A 17030-nucleotide genomic window follows, 5' to 3' on the forward strand; every position below is an offset into this window, starting at 1 on the left:
TTAAAAAAAGTCACCTTAAACAATTGTGGAGGATTTAATATTTATTCATACAGTCCATTTAAGTGCTTATAATACTGAAACTATAATTGGTCTTGGCATAGCTGAGAACTCCACATATTTAACTAAAGACAAGTACAGTGTTCACAATGAATGGACAAGGCAGTTCTAGATCTTCATAAAACGAAGCACTTGGGAAGCTTACTAAAAAAAAATTAAAGACTGAGCAAACATTCAGAATAAGAATTACGGTTTATGCACCTTCCTTAAACTCAAATGAGGGCCAAGTATCCTGTGATTCTTAAATGTCACCCTCTTTGGCTCCAGTATTTTGGGAGTTCTTGATCTTTTCCTGGAATGATCTTGGATTATGGCATAGCTAAAAAAAAACCTGGGAAACTGTGAGAGTGTCTGAATCCAATCTTTTAGGTAGAAAAGCACAGAAAAGGATGCCAAGGTGACCAATTCCTTATACTTTGGGAGTTCTTAGTGTAGTGTTGTTGGATCCCTAAGCCTGAGTGTATGCTTATTAAGGCTGCTTAGTGCTTCAGGATCAACCTTCAGAAAGAGCAGGTGCACGAATACAATATTAGCCTGCAGCATTTTGAAATGTTGTCTACCCACCCACAACAATCTTGGGATAATTTAAAGGTACTATGTTCATGCTCCCTTGAGTTCCAAATCACTTTACAAAGATAATATCCAAAGTGCCACACAGTCTTAGTGCCTATCCCATCTCTGTTCACTAAACAAATAATAGACTCTTGTGGGCTCAGTGTGGGCTATGAAACCTCTAAGCAATATGCTTCCCAATTTGGATATTTGCTCATCAGAAGCAATTTCCACGTAGAGTGCTCAGACAGTAGCATAGGTAAATTTATCTGGAAATGTACCCTTTGGCAGAAGACGCAATTAGAAAGCTGCCACTGAAATCAGTGTCTCATTGCTTTCTTTTGAATGATCCTAATCAGCACATATTCAGGACAAATGGGGAGAACACCAGAGAAAATGCAGGGGTAGGATCTTTAAAATTTCCAGCGCCTTGGAACTTTCAAGTTTGAAAAATATAACATGAGAAGACACACACACACACAAACAAACACACACAGAGAGAGAAATGGGGTGGGTGGGTTTTGAGGTATTTTTGAAAACAAGTAATACTGAGATTTATCACAACTGGATCTTCAGGTATTAGGTATTTTTCAGGACCTTAACTAGGCAGTCGCTCCTAGATATGAGTACTATAACTCCCAAAATTTCTGAAATGCATCAGATTAGAGAAAAATAATCTAAGATGCCAAAAAAGAGAGCGAGAAAAGTTCAAGAAGTTGATTACCCTGGAGCATGTACTATTTATTTGTTACAACACTTTTACTCTTCTCCAACTATAGTCTCCCAGAATGGCTTACATAAGTTTAGTAAAATCAAAATAGCCTCTAATTTCAGCATTCAGATCTAGAACAGAACTGTCTAAGAAGGAGAAAGAAAAGAGGAAGAAAGAAGCAAACCAAGGCTATCCTTCTTAAACCAGCATATTCTTGCTATGATTAATTTTAAATTGAAATATTCAGGAAATAGCAAATGTCAGATGAGGGAAGGAAGGAGCCGATGGAACGGATCTCTCCTCAAAGCTTGTAGAATAAATTTCTCTCTTTAGCCTGATGGGGCGCACCTTTCCTATGCTTAGATTATTATAAAGTAATACTTTGATTAAAGAAATTTAATGGAAGAACCCCTCTGAGGGAACTTCACAAAGCAGCCCCTCACTTTTAGGCATACCCAGTGCTTCTTTTCTAAAAAAAAAAAAAAGGTGCCGGAACTCACAGGTGCTATTAACGGGAGCGATGCCAGTGTCTTGCTACGGCGTCACTGCCCGTCCTTTGCACCCCTGCCCCTGTGGCTCGGAGTCACATGCCTTGGGGATTCCCCTCCCCACAGCTGCCTTGGGGATTCCCCTCCCCACAGTTGCCACGCCATGGCCCGTGCTGAGCCCCCACCCGGAGCTGCTCCGAACCCCAACCCAGAGCTGTGTTCCTCGTGGCAGTGGTCTCCGGCGCCAAATATCCTCTTCCCAACCACATCCAGAAAAATTTGTAACAAACATTGGAATTCTTAAGGCCATGTTTGGTATTTCCCAGCAATCTGTTACTGGAAGGAAAAAGCAATCCCTGCTGAGTTACTGATCCCAGAGAAGCATTTGCATGTATACAGGTATCCTTAGGGTGCCATAGTTATGGATGAGAAATATTGGTTGCAAAGTTGGCATTTCTGGATGTAATACAGATATTTTGGACTTATTTTTGTTTCTTTGCATGTTTGATATTTTTAAAAAGGCATATGCTACTGACTACACTTATGCACATATGTAACATCTTTTGAAAGATTGTGACTAAACAAAATTTTAATGTACAGATGATACCACCAGAAATTATTTTAGCCTTTTTAATAAATGATGTTATTGATGTTAAGCTCACTATGGAAAACATCATATATTGTTATGTATATACTAGGTTAATTATTTAAAGACTGAAGTGCAACATAACTAGATTCTAACTAATCTATTTTTCAAAACACACAACAGTCCAAACAGTAAATGTAAAGTCCAAATTAGGAATATTTCATTCTTAAGAATTGTTTAATATAAAGTGGTTTATATACTCTAGTATATACAAAAGATAATATTTGTTTTCTAGCATCAGCTAAATTAGACATATTACATTGAGAAAAATGTTTCTCATTTCTTTCCTGTTACCTTTATTGATTTCATTGCAGAGATGTTAACATAAGAAATAGATTATTTTGTTATCTAATTTTACCTTCCAAAAGACAGAAGAAGATGAAAAATGTGAGGTTCTTTCCTGTTGGCTTTCTTAAATTAGCTGTTTTAGATTCTAAGTTTAGTTCCTAAAGAAGTAACCTTGTAAATAATTTTAATGTCCTCCTCTAGTGCAGGGTAGGCAACCTTGGCTCTTTTATGACTCAAGGACTTCAACTCCCAGAATTCCTAAGCCAGCATGGCTCAGCTTGGAAACCTCTCTCTTTCCCCTCAGCATGCTGGCTCAGGATTTCTGGGAGTTGAAGTCCACGAGTCATAAAAAACAGCCAAGATTGCCTACTCTTAAAGCCAATAGAGGGAGCTCTTTTTTTGCAAAAAAAAGGTGATGGAACGGAAAAAAAGCCCTGGGCATACCTAACAAACCATGAGGAAATAGCCTCTTTTCTGATGTTCAGCAATCTTCCGGTGAATCTCCACCAGAGTGGAGCTCACCCTTACTGCTCTTGATTGCTAATATCACAGGAAAAACTCTGGCTTCTTCACAAGAAGCCACTAACTTGAAACAAATCATCCCAGAGATCATAATAGAGATGGCTCAGTAGAGTGAAATGATGTGGCTTTGCACTGGCCTACCTCTTATTCTGCCATTCAGAAAGGAGCCTGCAGGGAAGAGGGCAGAAGACATTGAATGAATCAACATTAGCGGTGCTTTGGGGTGTGGCCACCAAAGTTGTAATTTCTTGGCCATGCTGTGAAAGGCATATGTGGGAAATGGCTGAAATCCTGGTAATGATAGAAGACCCATTTATATTAATATTTTGGAATGCCCCCATGCCTGCCCTTAGGGTCTTCTCTGCAGTTCACACAGTTCATATAACCAACTGGCCTTTTAGTCATGGGGGGGGAGGTACCTTCAACTGTGTTCTAGCCATTTTCCTTATACATATTTTCAAAATTGAAGGGAAATATTTAGAAATCCATGTACATTGGGGAGGTACTTTAGCAACAATAGAATAGGAACAGCTTAAGGATGTGTTGGGAGGGGTGGGAAAACCTCATGCCCTCTCAAAAGACGAATCTAAGTAGACATCCTTAATGGTGTGAATATTACAGCTTGGAGCGTCTGATAGTCAAGGTGCACCTATATTAAAATTATCACTCTTTTTACAACCACAGTTAAGCTGTCTGATTCCAAACCCAGGAATCTGTGTCAGGATCCTGCATGTGCCATGGAGATTATGATGCATTCAGGTTTTTATGTGAGCAATTACCTGCTTCACTGAGCAGAAATTATGGCTTCCAAATGTCCACTTTGCAGTTATTATACAACATGGAACAACATTATCTCATTATTGTTTATACTGTAGATGTATGTATTATGATTTTGAAAAAAAAGTTACAGTTTTTTCTTTTTTCTTTCTTTTTTGGGGGGCCAGGGGCGGGAATCACCTTGGTTGAATTGGGTGGCCACTTTTAAATAAAGAAAGGAATACTGGTGGGTCTGAAGGAACGGTTTGGCTTTTCCTTTATGGATTTAACATAACAATGACTTGTTGGCAGTCATTACCAGCTGCTACTCCTCCGGGCATTTTACTGTATGTAGTCATGTCAAACACAAAAACAAGAGGTGCTGGAACAAATTGCTCTGGAAATCCAAAGAGGAAAAGGTTTTATATAGGTGATACTCATTTAGTGACCATTTATGATGGTGATGAAAAAGTAACTTTGTGACCAGTTCTCACATGTATGGCCATGCAGATCTGTAAGGTAAAAAGAAAGCTTAAGTAACTTCAAAGGGAACAGTCACAGTTTCATTTAAGTGACAGCTTCGTTTAACAACTGACTTGCTAGTCCCATCTGTGCTCACTAAACTGCATATAAAGCATCATGAGGCTTAGTTCAAGGGCAGAAGGTAAGAGGTGTGCAGGGCAAGAGGAACTCTCCTGCTATCCTAAAAGAGGAGACAGAAATGAAGACAAGGCATGCTTAGCAATAGTGGTAATAAGGCTTTTAGATAAATGAAAGGATCAACAGTGCTTCCCAACATCTTAGCACCTTCACGTTCAATTTAGTGTCTTTCAGCCTACTGGGTAGACAGGAGTAGAAAATCAGCTCCATAGGAAGACCAGAACTATACTTTGTTGAGATGGGCTATAATAGGAGAACCATGTAAACAAGAAGGTTCTGCACCTACCCCCACCCCTACTTCTTATACTCCAGTGAATTAGAGAGATATCTGCCTGAGCCACTTCCAAATATTACCTTGTTTCCCAGGACTTAAATAATATCTCAGCTCCTTTGTCTAAGGTTCTTGCATATTTTCCTCAAGATCACCTCTTTTACTCTCTACATTTTGTTCCATTGCTTCTGGCAGAGATGTCCCTTTGTCCTCATCCTTTAAATCATTGCTCTGAGGACTCCACAAGTTTAAAAATGGCACATTTAAAAAGGATATAGGAAAAAAAAGTACATTGTTATTGCAAATTTTAAAAGGAACATTAAAAGTAACACAAAGAAGGAAGGAAGGAAGGAAGGAAGGAAGGAAGGAAGGAAGGAAGGAAGGAAGGAAGGAAGGAAGGAAGGAAGGAAGGTGGGTACAAAAACAAAAGTTAAAAAGAAATAGGAAGATGTGTCTGATATCCTTTGCAGCAAACATAAGTACAATTACAAAATTATCTCTTATTTGATTATTATAAAAAAGCTCACTTTTTTCTATTATCCAATTTTGTTCTAATCATCAAAACCATGGGTCATAGGTGCATTTTTCCCCATTCATGCAAAAAGTCTTTAAAGAGTTTCCAATCAGCCATAAATTAAGTATTATTTTTTTCTCTGATCAAAGAAGTTAATTTAGCCATCTCTGCAAGTTTCATCATCTTCTTCACCCATTCCTAATGGTTGGAATATTTAGAAGATTTATAGCAGAAAATCCTCTGCATGAAAAATGGAATTTGTTCTACTGCGTACATATTCAATAAGTAGATGGATCTGAGATAATGTAAAACTTGCAAGGTAACTAGACCACTTCTATTTCAGAGTCTGCCTGGTTTCCATCCACTTGTTGTTTTTCTTGCTCTAGGCTTATTAATAAAGCACTAAGAATAACATGCTCCACTGTTCAAGCCATCTCCGTCTCAATGCCATCAAGGAATTGCTTTCCCAGCCATTAGCAGGGGATTCATTTCATCCCATTTTTTGCTTCCTACAGGTTTTATTCCTGCTGTGAAGGCTATGAGCCAACTTTACTGTTGTTAAAAAACACACTGGGAGAAGTAAGTGATTTAGTTCTGTATACGGTGTCTCAAAAAATTCTGGGTTAGTGGGATCTTCCATCTATGGGGCTATAATAAAACAGGAATTATCCAAAGTCATATGCAACATGTGTTTTCTAGGCTAAAAACAAAATTCTGTGCTTAAATCACAAACATGCATTCATTTACTTCTATGTAAAAAGGATGCACAACTCTCTCAAATGTCTACATGCTAAGTCTTATTAAATCAGGAGTATTTTTTTAAAGAACGCTGATGATGGAGGTAAGTAGATGTCTGAGAGGCTAATGGAGGGTTGGAGAAAAGACAAGGATTGAAGAAAAGATAAGGGGGTTTATAAAACAATCAGGAAGTTTTCACATGTGACTGTTTGTTGAGGATTGTTTCAAGAATAAATCACACTAATTGCAACCAAAAAAAAAGAATGGGGGGGGAACCATTTAATCAATACAAGTGAATGAATGAATGTGTTCCTATCAGAGACACATTCAAAGGTAATAATTTGTATATTGAGTATCCATTTCCTGCCTGATGAGGAGGAAGGGGAAGCATTCCGAGGGTTGTTTCACCAAGTTTGCCGCCAACTGTGAACGCCAACCACTCAAAAGGAAATTGCAGGCAATTCTTATATGACACACATTTCTTTTTGCTCACAGCTTTATATGGAAAGGTGTACATCTCAGTCTCAAACACACACTTAGAAGCGTTAACACCTGGACAAGTTTTAAGTTGCTTCCAGGTCCTAAATTTACAGGATGAACATCATGCTGGGTTACTAAGAATAGCATATTTCAGATAAAAGAGCGTCATCTCTGAACATTCTCTCCCGTGACCATTGCCTGACATCCTCTTGGATTGCAAAGGTGGTGAATATCTCTAGCTTGTGTGTAGGATGAGGGTAGCGGTTTGTTCTCCAAGCTTATGGGTTGGCTTCCAAATGTTGTGTTACCAGTGAAGTTTAGGGGATGTCAGTGTCAGTGTTTTTCTGCTTATAAAGGCTTTGTGCGGTCAGTCAGTCTTGTGATGGGAAGGTTACATCAGGTGAGTGTCTTGTGATGGGTCTTGTGAGGGGGTCACATCAAGTGAGGGTCTTCATCTCCAATGAAGATGTTACCTAGCCTGGTATTGAAATTTTCGGAAACCAACCCACAAGCTCAGAGAATGAACCTCCACCCTCATCCTCTTGGATGCCAGAGAAAGATCTGATTTTGGTTCCCAAAACTCCAGCGTTATTTTGTTGTTCTATCTTCAACTACTTGGCTATTTCTAATCTTTGGTTATGCATTTTACTGATTGTTTTTTTAGTCTTTGCTGCCTGGAATTGTATGTATTCCTTTACTACATTAGTCGCACTGGAAGTGCAGGGTATTTATGAAGCAAAACTTCAGTGGATTAACGTATTCAAAACTGCTCCCCTAAACCTGTATATGCATCAAAAGGAGATACTAGAGCCTTGTCCCTAATGTTCTGCTCCAGGGTGCCCTCATAAAATAAGTGGAAGATGATAATAACAACATGTTTTTAAACTACATCTCCACTTTACTTGATAGCCCCATTTTTTTTCTTCACTGGATGGTTTGAATACAGTAAGAGTTTAAGTGGTCTTCTGTGATCATAGATTTCCTTGAGACTTTTTGATTATCAGGAAACCATATGCAATTGCTCACATCTTACTCCCATTCAGGTATGTGGAGCATTTCTTTCCTCTGACTGGAATGAAAGGAAAAAACGGGGAGGAACAACAAGCTTCTTTGGCACAGGAGAATGCTTTATTTTTACAGTAAGTTTAACTTACTTCCATAGCAATAGTAACAGCAGGTAGACTGTATACTGCACCATGGTGTTTCACAGCACTCTCTTAAGTAGTTTATAAAGTCAGCATATATTGCCCCCCAACAATCTGGCTCCTCATTTTGTCGATCTCAAAAGGATGGAAGGTTGAGTCAACCTTGAGCCCGTCAGGATCAAACTCCAGGCTGTCGGCAGAGTTTGCCTGCAATACTATATTCTAACCACTGTGCCACCAGGGATCCATGATGGAGAATATATTGGTTTAATAAGTACTTTCTTTCAGTTCCTTATATGCACTGGTCAGTCTGAACTAAATCTGACCAGCAGTATAACCGTCCACCTAATGGTATGATGAAAATTAGAAAATAGAGCTCATGTATTTTGGGGCTTCAGGTGAGTCCTACATCTGCAAAGCATGAAAACTGTCTCATTATTCCAAAATAAAACCATGTCCCTGAATGCCCTCTCAAAAGATGTGAGGCTTCTCCTCCCACCAATATTACTTCATTGGATGTTCTTCCAAAGTCACCTCCAGTGAAGTGTAGCATGGTATATATTGCATAGCCACTCTACATATATAGAAATTGCTTGGCCCACTCCACTAGCTATTAAACTAGTTGATTCTCCCAAATCCACAATATCTGATTATTCTTTCTCCTCACAAAATACTAAGGTTCCAACCTTGAAACAAGCCCTTCTGACCAGCTTAAGCCAAAACTTAAATATTTACTAAAATTGTAATTACATACAAATCATGTCATAGTATGCCACCAACATGTGGTTGTGTAACACCAGGGAGTTAAGTACAACTTGTAGCTTATGCATCTTTCCTTTAGAGCTTCCTATTCCTGTGCAGTCCTTGCTAAATGTACCAATTTTTCACAGTTAGGACTATCTCTACAAAAACTGCTTTATTGTACAAAATTAAACTCCTTTCCTTACTTGTAACCTTAATGCTAACTGTAAGCGTGTTTCTAGTTTCCCACCTTTCTGAATCTACAGGTTTCCCATTACAGTTTACAATGATTTTATCCTAATTTATACATTCTTATCTCTAAGTTCTATGGTGATGTTCATAGTGTTTGTAGCACTATGTTTCCCTACCTTAATTTTTTATTTAAATGTCTATGGAGATTCTTCCTTTTCTCTGAAGAGCTGAAGAAGCTTCTTGGATAAGAAGCGAAATGTCTTCAAAGAAAATAAGAAAGTCCAGTTATTTCTTTAAATATTTTCTTTTCCCCAGGTCTTCAGCTCTTGTAGCCAGCCTCAGTCCCTTGCATGTGAAAACCCGTTTCTCTCCATAGATTTTGTTATGGGCTTTTCTCTCCCCCCAGTGCTTACAGACCTCTCTTTCTGGACCTGGTTTGTAGGCTTGCTTGGGTTTGTAGACACTGGTCAGACTCTTTTCCTCCTTTGTCTCTTAGCTGATCGTACAGGGCCAAGAACTGCAGTTTTATTTTGCTTGAAGACCACTGCTATGGTGCTCTCCTTTGTGTTCGAGGCTTCTCTTTCCCATTTCTCTGATGTCTTTCTGGTTTGATTTCTTTTTAGCTACTGTACTCTTGTACCCTTGTCAGATTTCAGTTCTGTTTTGTGGGACAAACACTCCAATTAAGGAGAGGATTGGGCTGTTTTAACCCTCCTTTCCAAAACGACACCAAAACTCTGGATCCCGGGGGGAGGGGGAGGGAAATGCCTGTTTGTTCTGGGTGGTGAGTTCCAAAATATCCCTGATTGATATTGTCTTTTCTTAAAAGGTGCATCCTAAAATGGAGCGATATGAATGGGTCTTCATCAAGAAGCCAGAACAAGCTAAAGCTCTACCTTGTTCCCAACGCCAGCGTTCTCCATCTCCCTTTTCTTTGGAGAATCAGAAAACAACCAGCTCAAATCACCTCACTGTACCAAAGCTAGAAACAATTAAATGCCGTCTCTCTCCCTTTCTGGCAATTAGACACTTCAGGTTGCCCTCCAAAACAGCTTCCATGTTTATGTCTGGAAACCAGGAAGGAATCATCATAGGTAATGATGCAAACAAACCTTGTGGATAATCTGTAGATCTAAGCACCATACACATTTCTGGCACCCCCTGCCCCTAATCCTCAAATCAAATGTTATTTTGGTGCTGCTTATTTAACAAATAAAGTCAACCACAGCTGAACTGGGATGATCACAACCTACAGTGTATTTTGGGATAGGAAAAAGATGTATAGGAGAAAGTCAATATGGTAAAGGGTCATGAGGAACTTTTGGCAAGGTTGTCCTACCAAAACATATGAAGGAGAAATGTTCATATAGAACCAGTTACATCATCATCGTCATGACCATTATGACCATCATCATCATCCTCTCAACATCCTAACAAGTGGGACTTGCAATAAAACCCTTTGTTCCAGGAGTATTGCTACATTTGCTTTTTTTTCACCCTGTTTTCTCTTTTCTTCCTTCCTTAATCTGTCACTTACAAATCCACCTGTCTCCTCTGTGTGCCTTTCTCTTGACTACTTTTCTCACTCCTCCACAACATCACATATGCTTGGCCTTGTTTCTTCCTTCTAGCTCCTAGCTCTTGCTTCCACCTACCTCCCTTCATCTAGTGTTGAACCAGCATGTCTGTCTCAAAATCTAAACATAGCTAATATTGTGAGTTACTTGGCTGACTTCTGGTTATGTAAATACTTCTAAAAAAATTCTCCTACTCTCATCTTTGCTTATAAATTTGCCAGCAGACTCTACTTGAATTCAGCATTAGAGGAAGTGAAAGCAAACTATGACCTTTCCCATAAAGGAGAGCAGTACAAATGTTCTCTGGGGTTGGAAAGCTAAGCCTGTCTCTCCTCCTCCAGAAGAAATAAGGCAAGGTGTTGGGGTTGTTGTTTTTTAGGTGCTTGGTGATTTCTTATTGGCTGGAACTCCCACCTTGCACCTTGTCTCAACTTGCAGTGCTTAGGATTCTCTTTCTTGGTGAATGACAATGTGCCACCATACTTTATTTGCTCTCTCCTGCACGTTCACCAAGAGCTGGCTTTGCCATGCTGCCTCTTGTTCAACAGCCTGTATGGGGATTTTTTTGCTGTGAAAGGTAACTGCGGCAAGGGAGTAGCTAAGAAGGAAATGATTGCTGGATGGAGAGAGCACAAGTCAGCTCAAGGAGCGGAAGGTGAAACACTTGCTGAGTGCTACATGGTGACATGAAGTTGGTGCTTACGGTAGGGTCATTACAAATGGCAGTCACATAAAAAAGGTTGATTTCAAGCCACATAAAATTTGAATTTTCAAATAGAAAATTCAGTGAGAATTAACTCAGTTCAGTCTTTTCTGTAAGAAGTGGATTGTTCAGAGTGTCAGTGAAAACTGAAACAGCTAGCCAGTATATAACGGTGAGCTCTGATTACATAAGTAGAAAAGATCAGGGCCCAGCATCAATTATTTCATGAGTTCAATTCATTAACTGGCTCTAGCTTTTAAAGTTCCAAATGTCCATGGATCTGGCTAATTACAGAGCATCTGTTGGAACCAGTTCAGTTATCTGCAGAATAGGCTTGAAAGATGTTGGTGCTCACAAGAGCATCTCATTCTCTTGCAATCCCCCTAAGTTGTATTCTTTTGTCATATTAAGCCACAACATGATGTAGTTAGCTTTGATGAACCTGCCCAGTTGTAGTTTATTATGAATACTACTGTCCTTAATTGCAAAAGATAGTTACATCTCTTGAGTTTTAAAAGGAATTTTCAAACAACTTTTTAAAACTTGGCTTTGCAGTTTGACCGTTGTTTTAAAAATTTCAATTATATAAATTGTTTTGTTTTTATTTATGTTGATTTATTGGTGAGTTCTTCATAGAAAGATGGTTCATAGATATCTATAGATAATTACAGATATATATAAGAGGAGAGTGATTGTTTATTGTGTTAAGGATTTTAATTAGATGAAATCCTTAACCAAAGCCTGGAGATGTTGTTCACTGATATCAGGCCAAATCTAAGAAATAGAAACAACACACACACAAGAACTACCTAGTATGCGGCTGCGCGAGTTGTGATGGGGGTCTCCCGATACTCCCATGTAACACCTCTACTCCGCGAGCTGCATTGGCTTCCGGTTGCCCTTCGGGTGAGATTCAAGGTGCTGGTGATGACCTATAAAGCCCTAAATGGCTTGGGTCCGGGATATCTGAGGGAACACCTGCTGCCGGCATCAAGTTCCCTTCGTCCAGTGCGCTCCCACAGGGAGGGTCTTCTCAGGGTGCCACTGGTAAGAGATTGCCGGCGGACGACACCCAGGGATAGGGCCTTCTCAGTGGGGGCGCCTGCCCTTTGGAATCAGCTGCCAGTGGAGCTGAGGACTGCCCCCGACCTCCGTTCATTCCACCGGGACCTGAAGACCTGGCTCTTCGAGCTCTCTGGCCCAGGCTGAGGATTAATCTTATTTTAACTGGGGTTTTATTTATACAGGGACAAATATAATTTCTTTTTAAACTTGTTTTTAACTTTTGTATCTTGGTTTTTAATTACCCTGTAAACCGCCCTGAGTCCTTCGGGAAAGGGCAGTATATAAATGTAATAAAATAAATAAATAAATAGTATGGATGGAATAATAAACCTTGGTGGCTTATATTCATCAAATAAACCTATTATGTACTTTGCAGAATAATCCCTGATCTAGACAAGAACTTTGTGCTCATTGATGGTTTTCAACCATTGTTTCTTGTCTTGCCTTTTGATGCTTTGGAAAACAGTTTGACCCCCTTGTCTTTGTAGGAGCTCCTCAAATATTGGAATAGTACTATCATGTCCCTCCTTGGTCCTTCTTTTCATTAGACTAGACATACCCATTTATACCATTTATGTCTAAAATCATCAATTTAAGACATTTTTCATAAGTCATCACTTTCCATGATGATATAAAAACTGTGTCATGTCTAATATAACAACACATCCATCTTCAATTCAAGTCAGAAACTGCTAGATGCAAGTAACAGGAAAGGAGACCAGGGTCAGTATCTAAAACTCTGTTCCATAAGATGGTGAGAAACATTTCTTAATTAATCATGTTGATTTTTTTCCTAGGGGGAGGTGGAGGCCAGGCTCTCTATATTGATGCTAATCTGAATCATGGAAGAACAGAACATTGTGAAACATTTGACAACCCTCCTCTCTGCCAGCCAAACTTCCAGATCCAGCTACTAGAAGTTTGGGGATTTCAAAACTCTTCAGCTTCCTTTTCCTCCACATGATGGACATTTTTAACTGAAATTCCTCTCCAAAGCACAGCATGTCATCAGGTGATGACTGAAAGATGGACTTCTAAGCATCAGGAATAGATCTTTAAATATTTTGGGTAGTTGCCCATTAGTACAGTCCTTTTGGCCAGAATTTTCCTGAGCATAACAAAATATATTAGATGATATATATTTACCTATAACTGATCTGCTTGGACTTTTGAAAGGATTAATTTTGAAAAAAGATATGGAATTCCCATTCGATCATATGCCTGCTTATTCCGCTTATTAAATGAAACACAAGAAGCCAGAGATTATCCAAGAATGCTAATATGTGGCTGGTACAAGGACAATTCGGAAATAAACCTCCATTTGCTTATCTATGACAGACACTCACAGATACAGAACTTTTATTATACACATTAGAAAACTACAACATTACATTATTTTTTAACATAATCATCGTTCAAATTGAGGCACTTGTCATAACGTCTTACAAAGTTTGAAATTCCTTAGTAGTAGCCGTTCAGCACCAAATCTGGGGTATGGTGTGTGTGTGTGTGATCAAAAACATCCCAATAGAACTGCTTCAAAAGTTCTTGGGTGCATCTAGTGGTGTGTAAGCGAGCATTGTCATGAACCAACACCACACCGGAAGTGGTGCCATAGAAAATCCTGCCAAATGTGAAGATGCCAAAATAGTACTGCTAATGAAGTTCATGGAGCATGGTTCAACCATCAATTCAGAAGTCTACTGTGAAATGTTACAAAAACTCAGATGAGCCATCCATAACAAGCATCGGGGTATGCTGACTTCCAGTGTGGTCTTGGTTCATGATAATGCTCACCCGCACACCACTGGACACATCCAAGAACTTTTGAAGCTGTCCAGTTGGGATGTTTTTGATCACCCCTCCCTTTAGCCCAGATTTGATGCTGAGCGACTACGAATAAGGAATTTCAAACCTTGTAAGACGTTATGAAAAGTGCTTCAATTTGAATGGTGATTATGTCAAAAAGTAATGTAATGTTGTAGCTTTCTAATGTGTATAATAAAAATTCTGTATCTGTGAGTATCTGTCATTGATAATCAAATGGAGATTTATTTCCGAATTGCCCTTGTACATGCAGAAATGGGCCCATTTAATTTAATTTAATTTAATTTATTGAGATTTTTATACCGCCCTTCTCCCAAAGGGACTCAGGGCGGTTCACAGGGCATAAATATAAACACCAATACAAACATTAAAAAATAATTAAATTAATGCCCAAGTTAAAACCAGAATACTAAAACAAACCAATAAAAAACCCAAGTACCCCCATCAGGCCAGACCCGCTAGTTCAAATAAATGGGTCTTCAACCCGCGACGGAAGGATCGGAGGTCTGATGCCATCCGGAGCTCGACCGGCAGTTGATTCCATAACGCCGGAGCACCCACAGAGAAGGCCCTCCCCCTGGGGGCCACCAGTCGACATTCCTTGACAGGAGGCACCCTGAGGAGGCCCTCTCTGTGGGCGCGCACAGGGCGGAGGGGAGTCGACGCCGGCAGCAGGTGGTCCTCGAGGTATCGCGGACCCATGCCATGTAGGGACTTAAAGATCATAACCAAAACCTTGAACCTTACCCGGAAGACAACTGGCAACCAATGCAGCTCACGGAGCAAAGGTGTAACATGGGAGTACCGGGAAACTCCCAAGACAACTCTCGCGGCCGCATTCTGTACCAGTTGGAGCCTCCGAGTAGTCTTCAAGGGAAGTCCCATGTAGAGAGCGTTACAGTAGTCTAGGCGAGAGGTCACGAGCGCATGAGTGACCGTACACAAGGCCTCCCGATCCAGATAGGGCCACAACTGGCGCACCAGGCGAACCTGGGCAAAAGCCCCCCTAGTCACGGCCACTATGTGATCCTCCAAAGTGAGTCGTGAATCTAGGAGGACTCCCAAGTTGCGAGCCCTATCCACAGGGGGTAAAAGCTCACCCCCCATAGAAAGAGGTGGAACATCCCAGGTGTCTCGGGAAGCCGGAATGTACAGCCACTCAGTCTTGTCAGGGTTGAGTTGAAGTCTGTTCCTCCCCATCCAGACCCGAACCGCCTCCAGGCAACGGGACATCACAGCGAGGGCATCACTGGGGTGGTTTGGGGTCGAAATAAAAAGTTGGGTATCATCAGCATATTGATGATACCCAACTCCAAAACCACGAATGATCTCACCCAGCGGCTTCATATAGATGTTGAACAGGAGAGGCGAGAGGACCGACCCCTGAGGAACTCCACAAGCGAGAGTCCTAGGGGTCGACCTCTGCCCCCCTGCCAACACCGACTGCGAGCGTCCCAGGAGATAGGAGGAGAACCACTGAAAAACCGTGCCTCCCACTCCCAATCCCCTGAGACGCTGCAGCAGGATACCATGGTCGATGGTATCAAAAGCCGCCGAGAGGTCTAATAGGACTAGGACAGAGGAATACCCCCTATCCCGAGCCCTCCAGAGATCATTCACCAGAGCGACCAATGCCGTCTCCGTGCTGTGCCCGGGCCTGAAACCCGATTGGTAAGGGTCCAGATAATCCGCTTCATCCAGGACCAGAGGGAGCTGATGCGCCACCACACTCTCAACAACCTTCGCAAGAAAGCGAAGGTTGGAGACTGGACGGAAGTTGTTCAATACAGCTGGGTCCAAGGCAGGCTTCTTGAGGAGAGGTCTCACCACCGCCTCCTTCAAGACGGTGGGGAAATAACCCTCACTCAAAGAAGTAGATATAACCGCCTGGAGCCAGCCTCGTGTCCTCTCCCTAGCTGCGTAAACCAGCCAAGAAGGGCACGGGTCCAATAAGCATGTGGTGGAACTCAGCTTCCCCATAATCCTGTCCACTTCATCAGGGGTCACAGAATCGAACTCCTCCCAGATAACATTGACAAGACCGCCCGTGTCCTGATCGTCAGACTCTGCCCAGCTGGAGTCCAAACCGGTCCGAATCCGAGCGATTTTATCCAACAGATGTTGACCAAACTCCTCGGCACGACCCTGCAAGGGATCCTCCCTCACCTCCTGATTAAGAAGGGAGCGAGTCACCCTAAACAAGGCGGCCGGGCGATTGTCTGCAGACGCGATGAGGGTAGAGAAGTAATTACACCTCGCCTCCCTCATCGCAGCGAGATAAGACCTAATATAGGTTCTTAACCGCAATCGGTCGGGTTCAGATCGGCTGGACCTCCAGCAGCTCTCTAGGCCCCGTTTCCGCCGCTTCATCTCCCGGAGCTCCGCGGAGAACCATGGAGCTCGCTGGGATCTGCGCCGGGTCAGGGGCCGCAAGGGTACAACCCGGTCGAGTGCCTCAGTGGCTGCCCTTTCCCAGGCTTCCACTAAGGCATCCGCCGAGCTGTGAGCAATGGAGGCAGGTGGAGACCCCAGCGCCGCTTGGAATCTCTCAGGATCCATTAGGCGTCTGGGGCGGTACCATCTAGTTGGCTCCGTACCTCCACGGCGAGGGGTGGCAAAATGGAAGACCAGCCGCAGGAGGTGATGATCGGTCCATGACAGGGGCATAGTAAGTGGAAAGCCCCCACCAAGATCATCCAACCACCGTCCAGATAAGAAAATCAGGTCAAGGGTGTGGCCTCCCTCATGAGTTGGCTCAGAAATTACCTGCGTCAGGTCCATGGCCGTCATGGAAGCCATGAACTCCCGAGCAAGCTCAGATGAACCTCCCAGGGATGGTAGGTTGACGTCTCCCAAAACTATAAGTTTGGGGAACTCAACCACCAACCCTGAGAGGACATCGAGCAGCTCGGGCAGGGCTGCCGCTACGCGACTAGGCGAAATGTACACGAGCAGCAAGCCCAACTGCGCCCCAGAGCCAAATCTCATAAAGAGAGACTCACACCCGACTATCTGAGGAACGGTGGTCTCCCGCGGACATAAGGTCTCCCTAACGATCACCGCCACTCCCCCACCCCTACCCTGAGCTCGAGGCTG

At 41.9% G+C, this 17030-nt stretch overlaps 1 protein-coding gene across 1 annotated transcript in view; it reads left to right on the top strand.

Moving 5' to 3' along the window:
- The window catches only part of LOC310633407 (TBC1 domain family member 24-like), a gene marked incomplete at both ends in the record, with an annotated part of 29768 nt that extends 16697 nt beyond the window's left edge, over positions 1-13071 (top strand). Inside the window, 4 exons of the mRNA XM_083351113.1 lie at positions 5982-6045; positions 7728-7823; positions 9592-9856; positions 12905-13071. Coding sequence (XP_083207239.1) covers positions 5982-6045; positions 7728-7823; positions 9592-9856; positions 12905-13071 — 592 coding nt within the window. The remainder of the gene's footprint in view (positions 1-5981; positions 6046-7727; positions 7824-9591; positions 9857-12904) is intronic.
- Positions 13072-17030: the final 3959 nt, after the last annotated feature.

Source organism: Vipera ursinii (assembly GCF_947247035.1).
Source record: "Vipera ursinii genome assembly, chromosome: 2".
NCBI classification, from domain to species: domain Eukaryota; kingdom Metazoa; phylum Chordata; class Lepidosauria; order Squamata; family Viperidae; genus Vipera; species Vipera ursinii.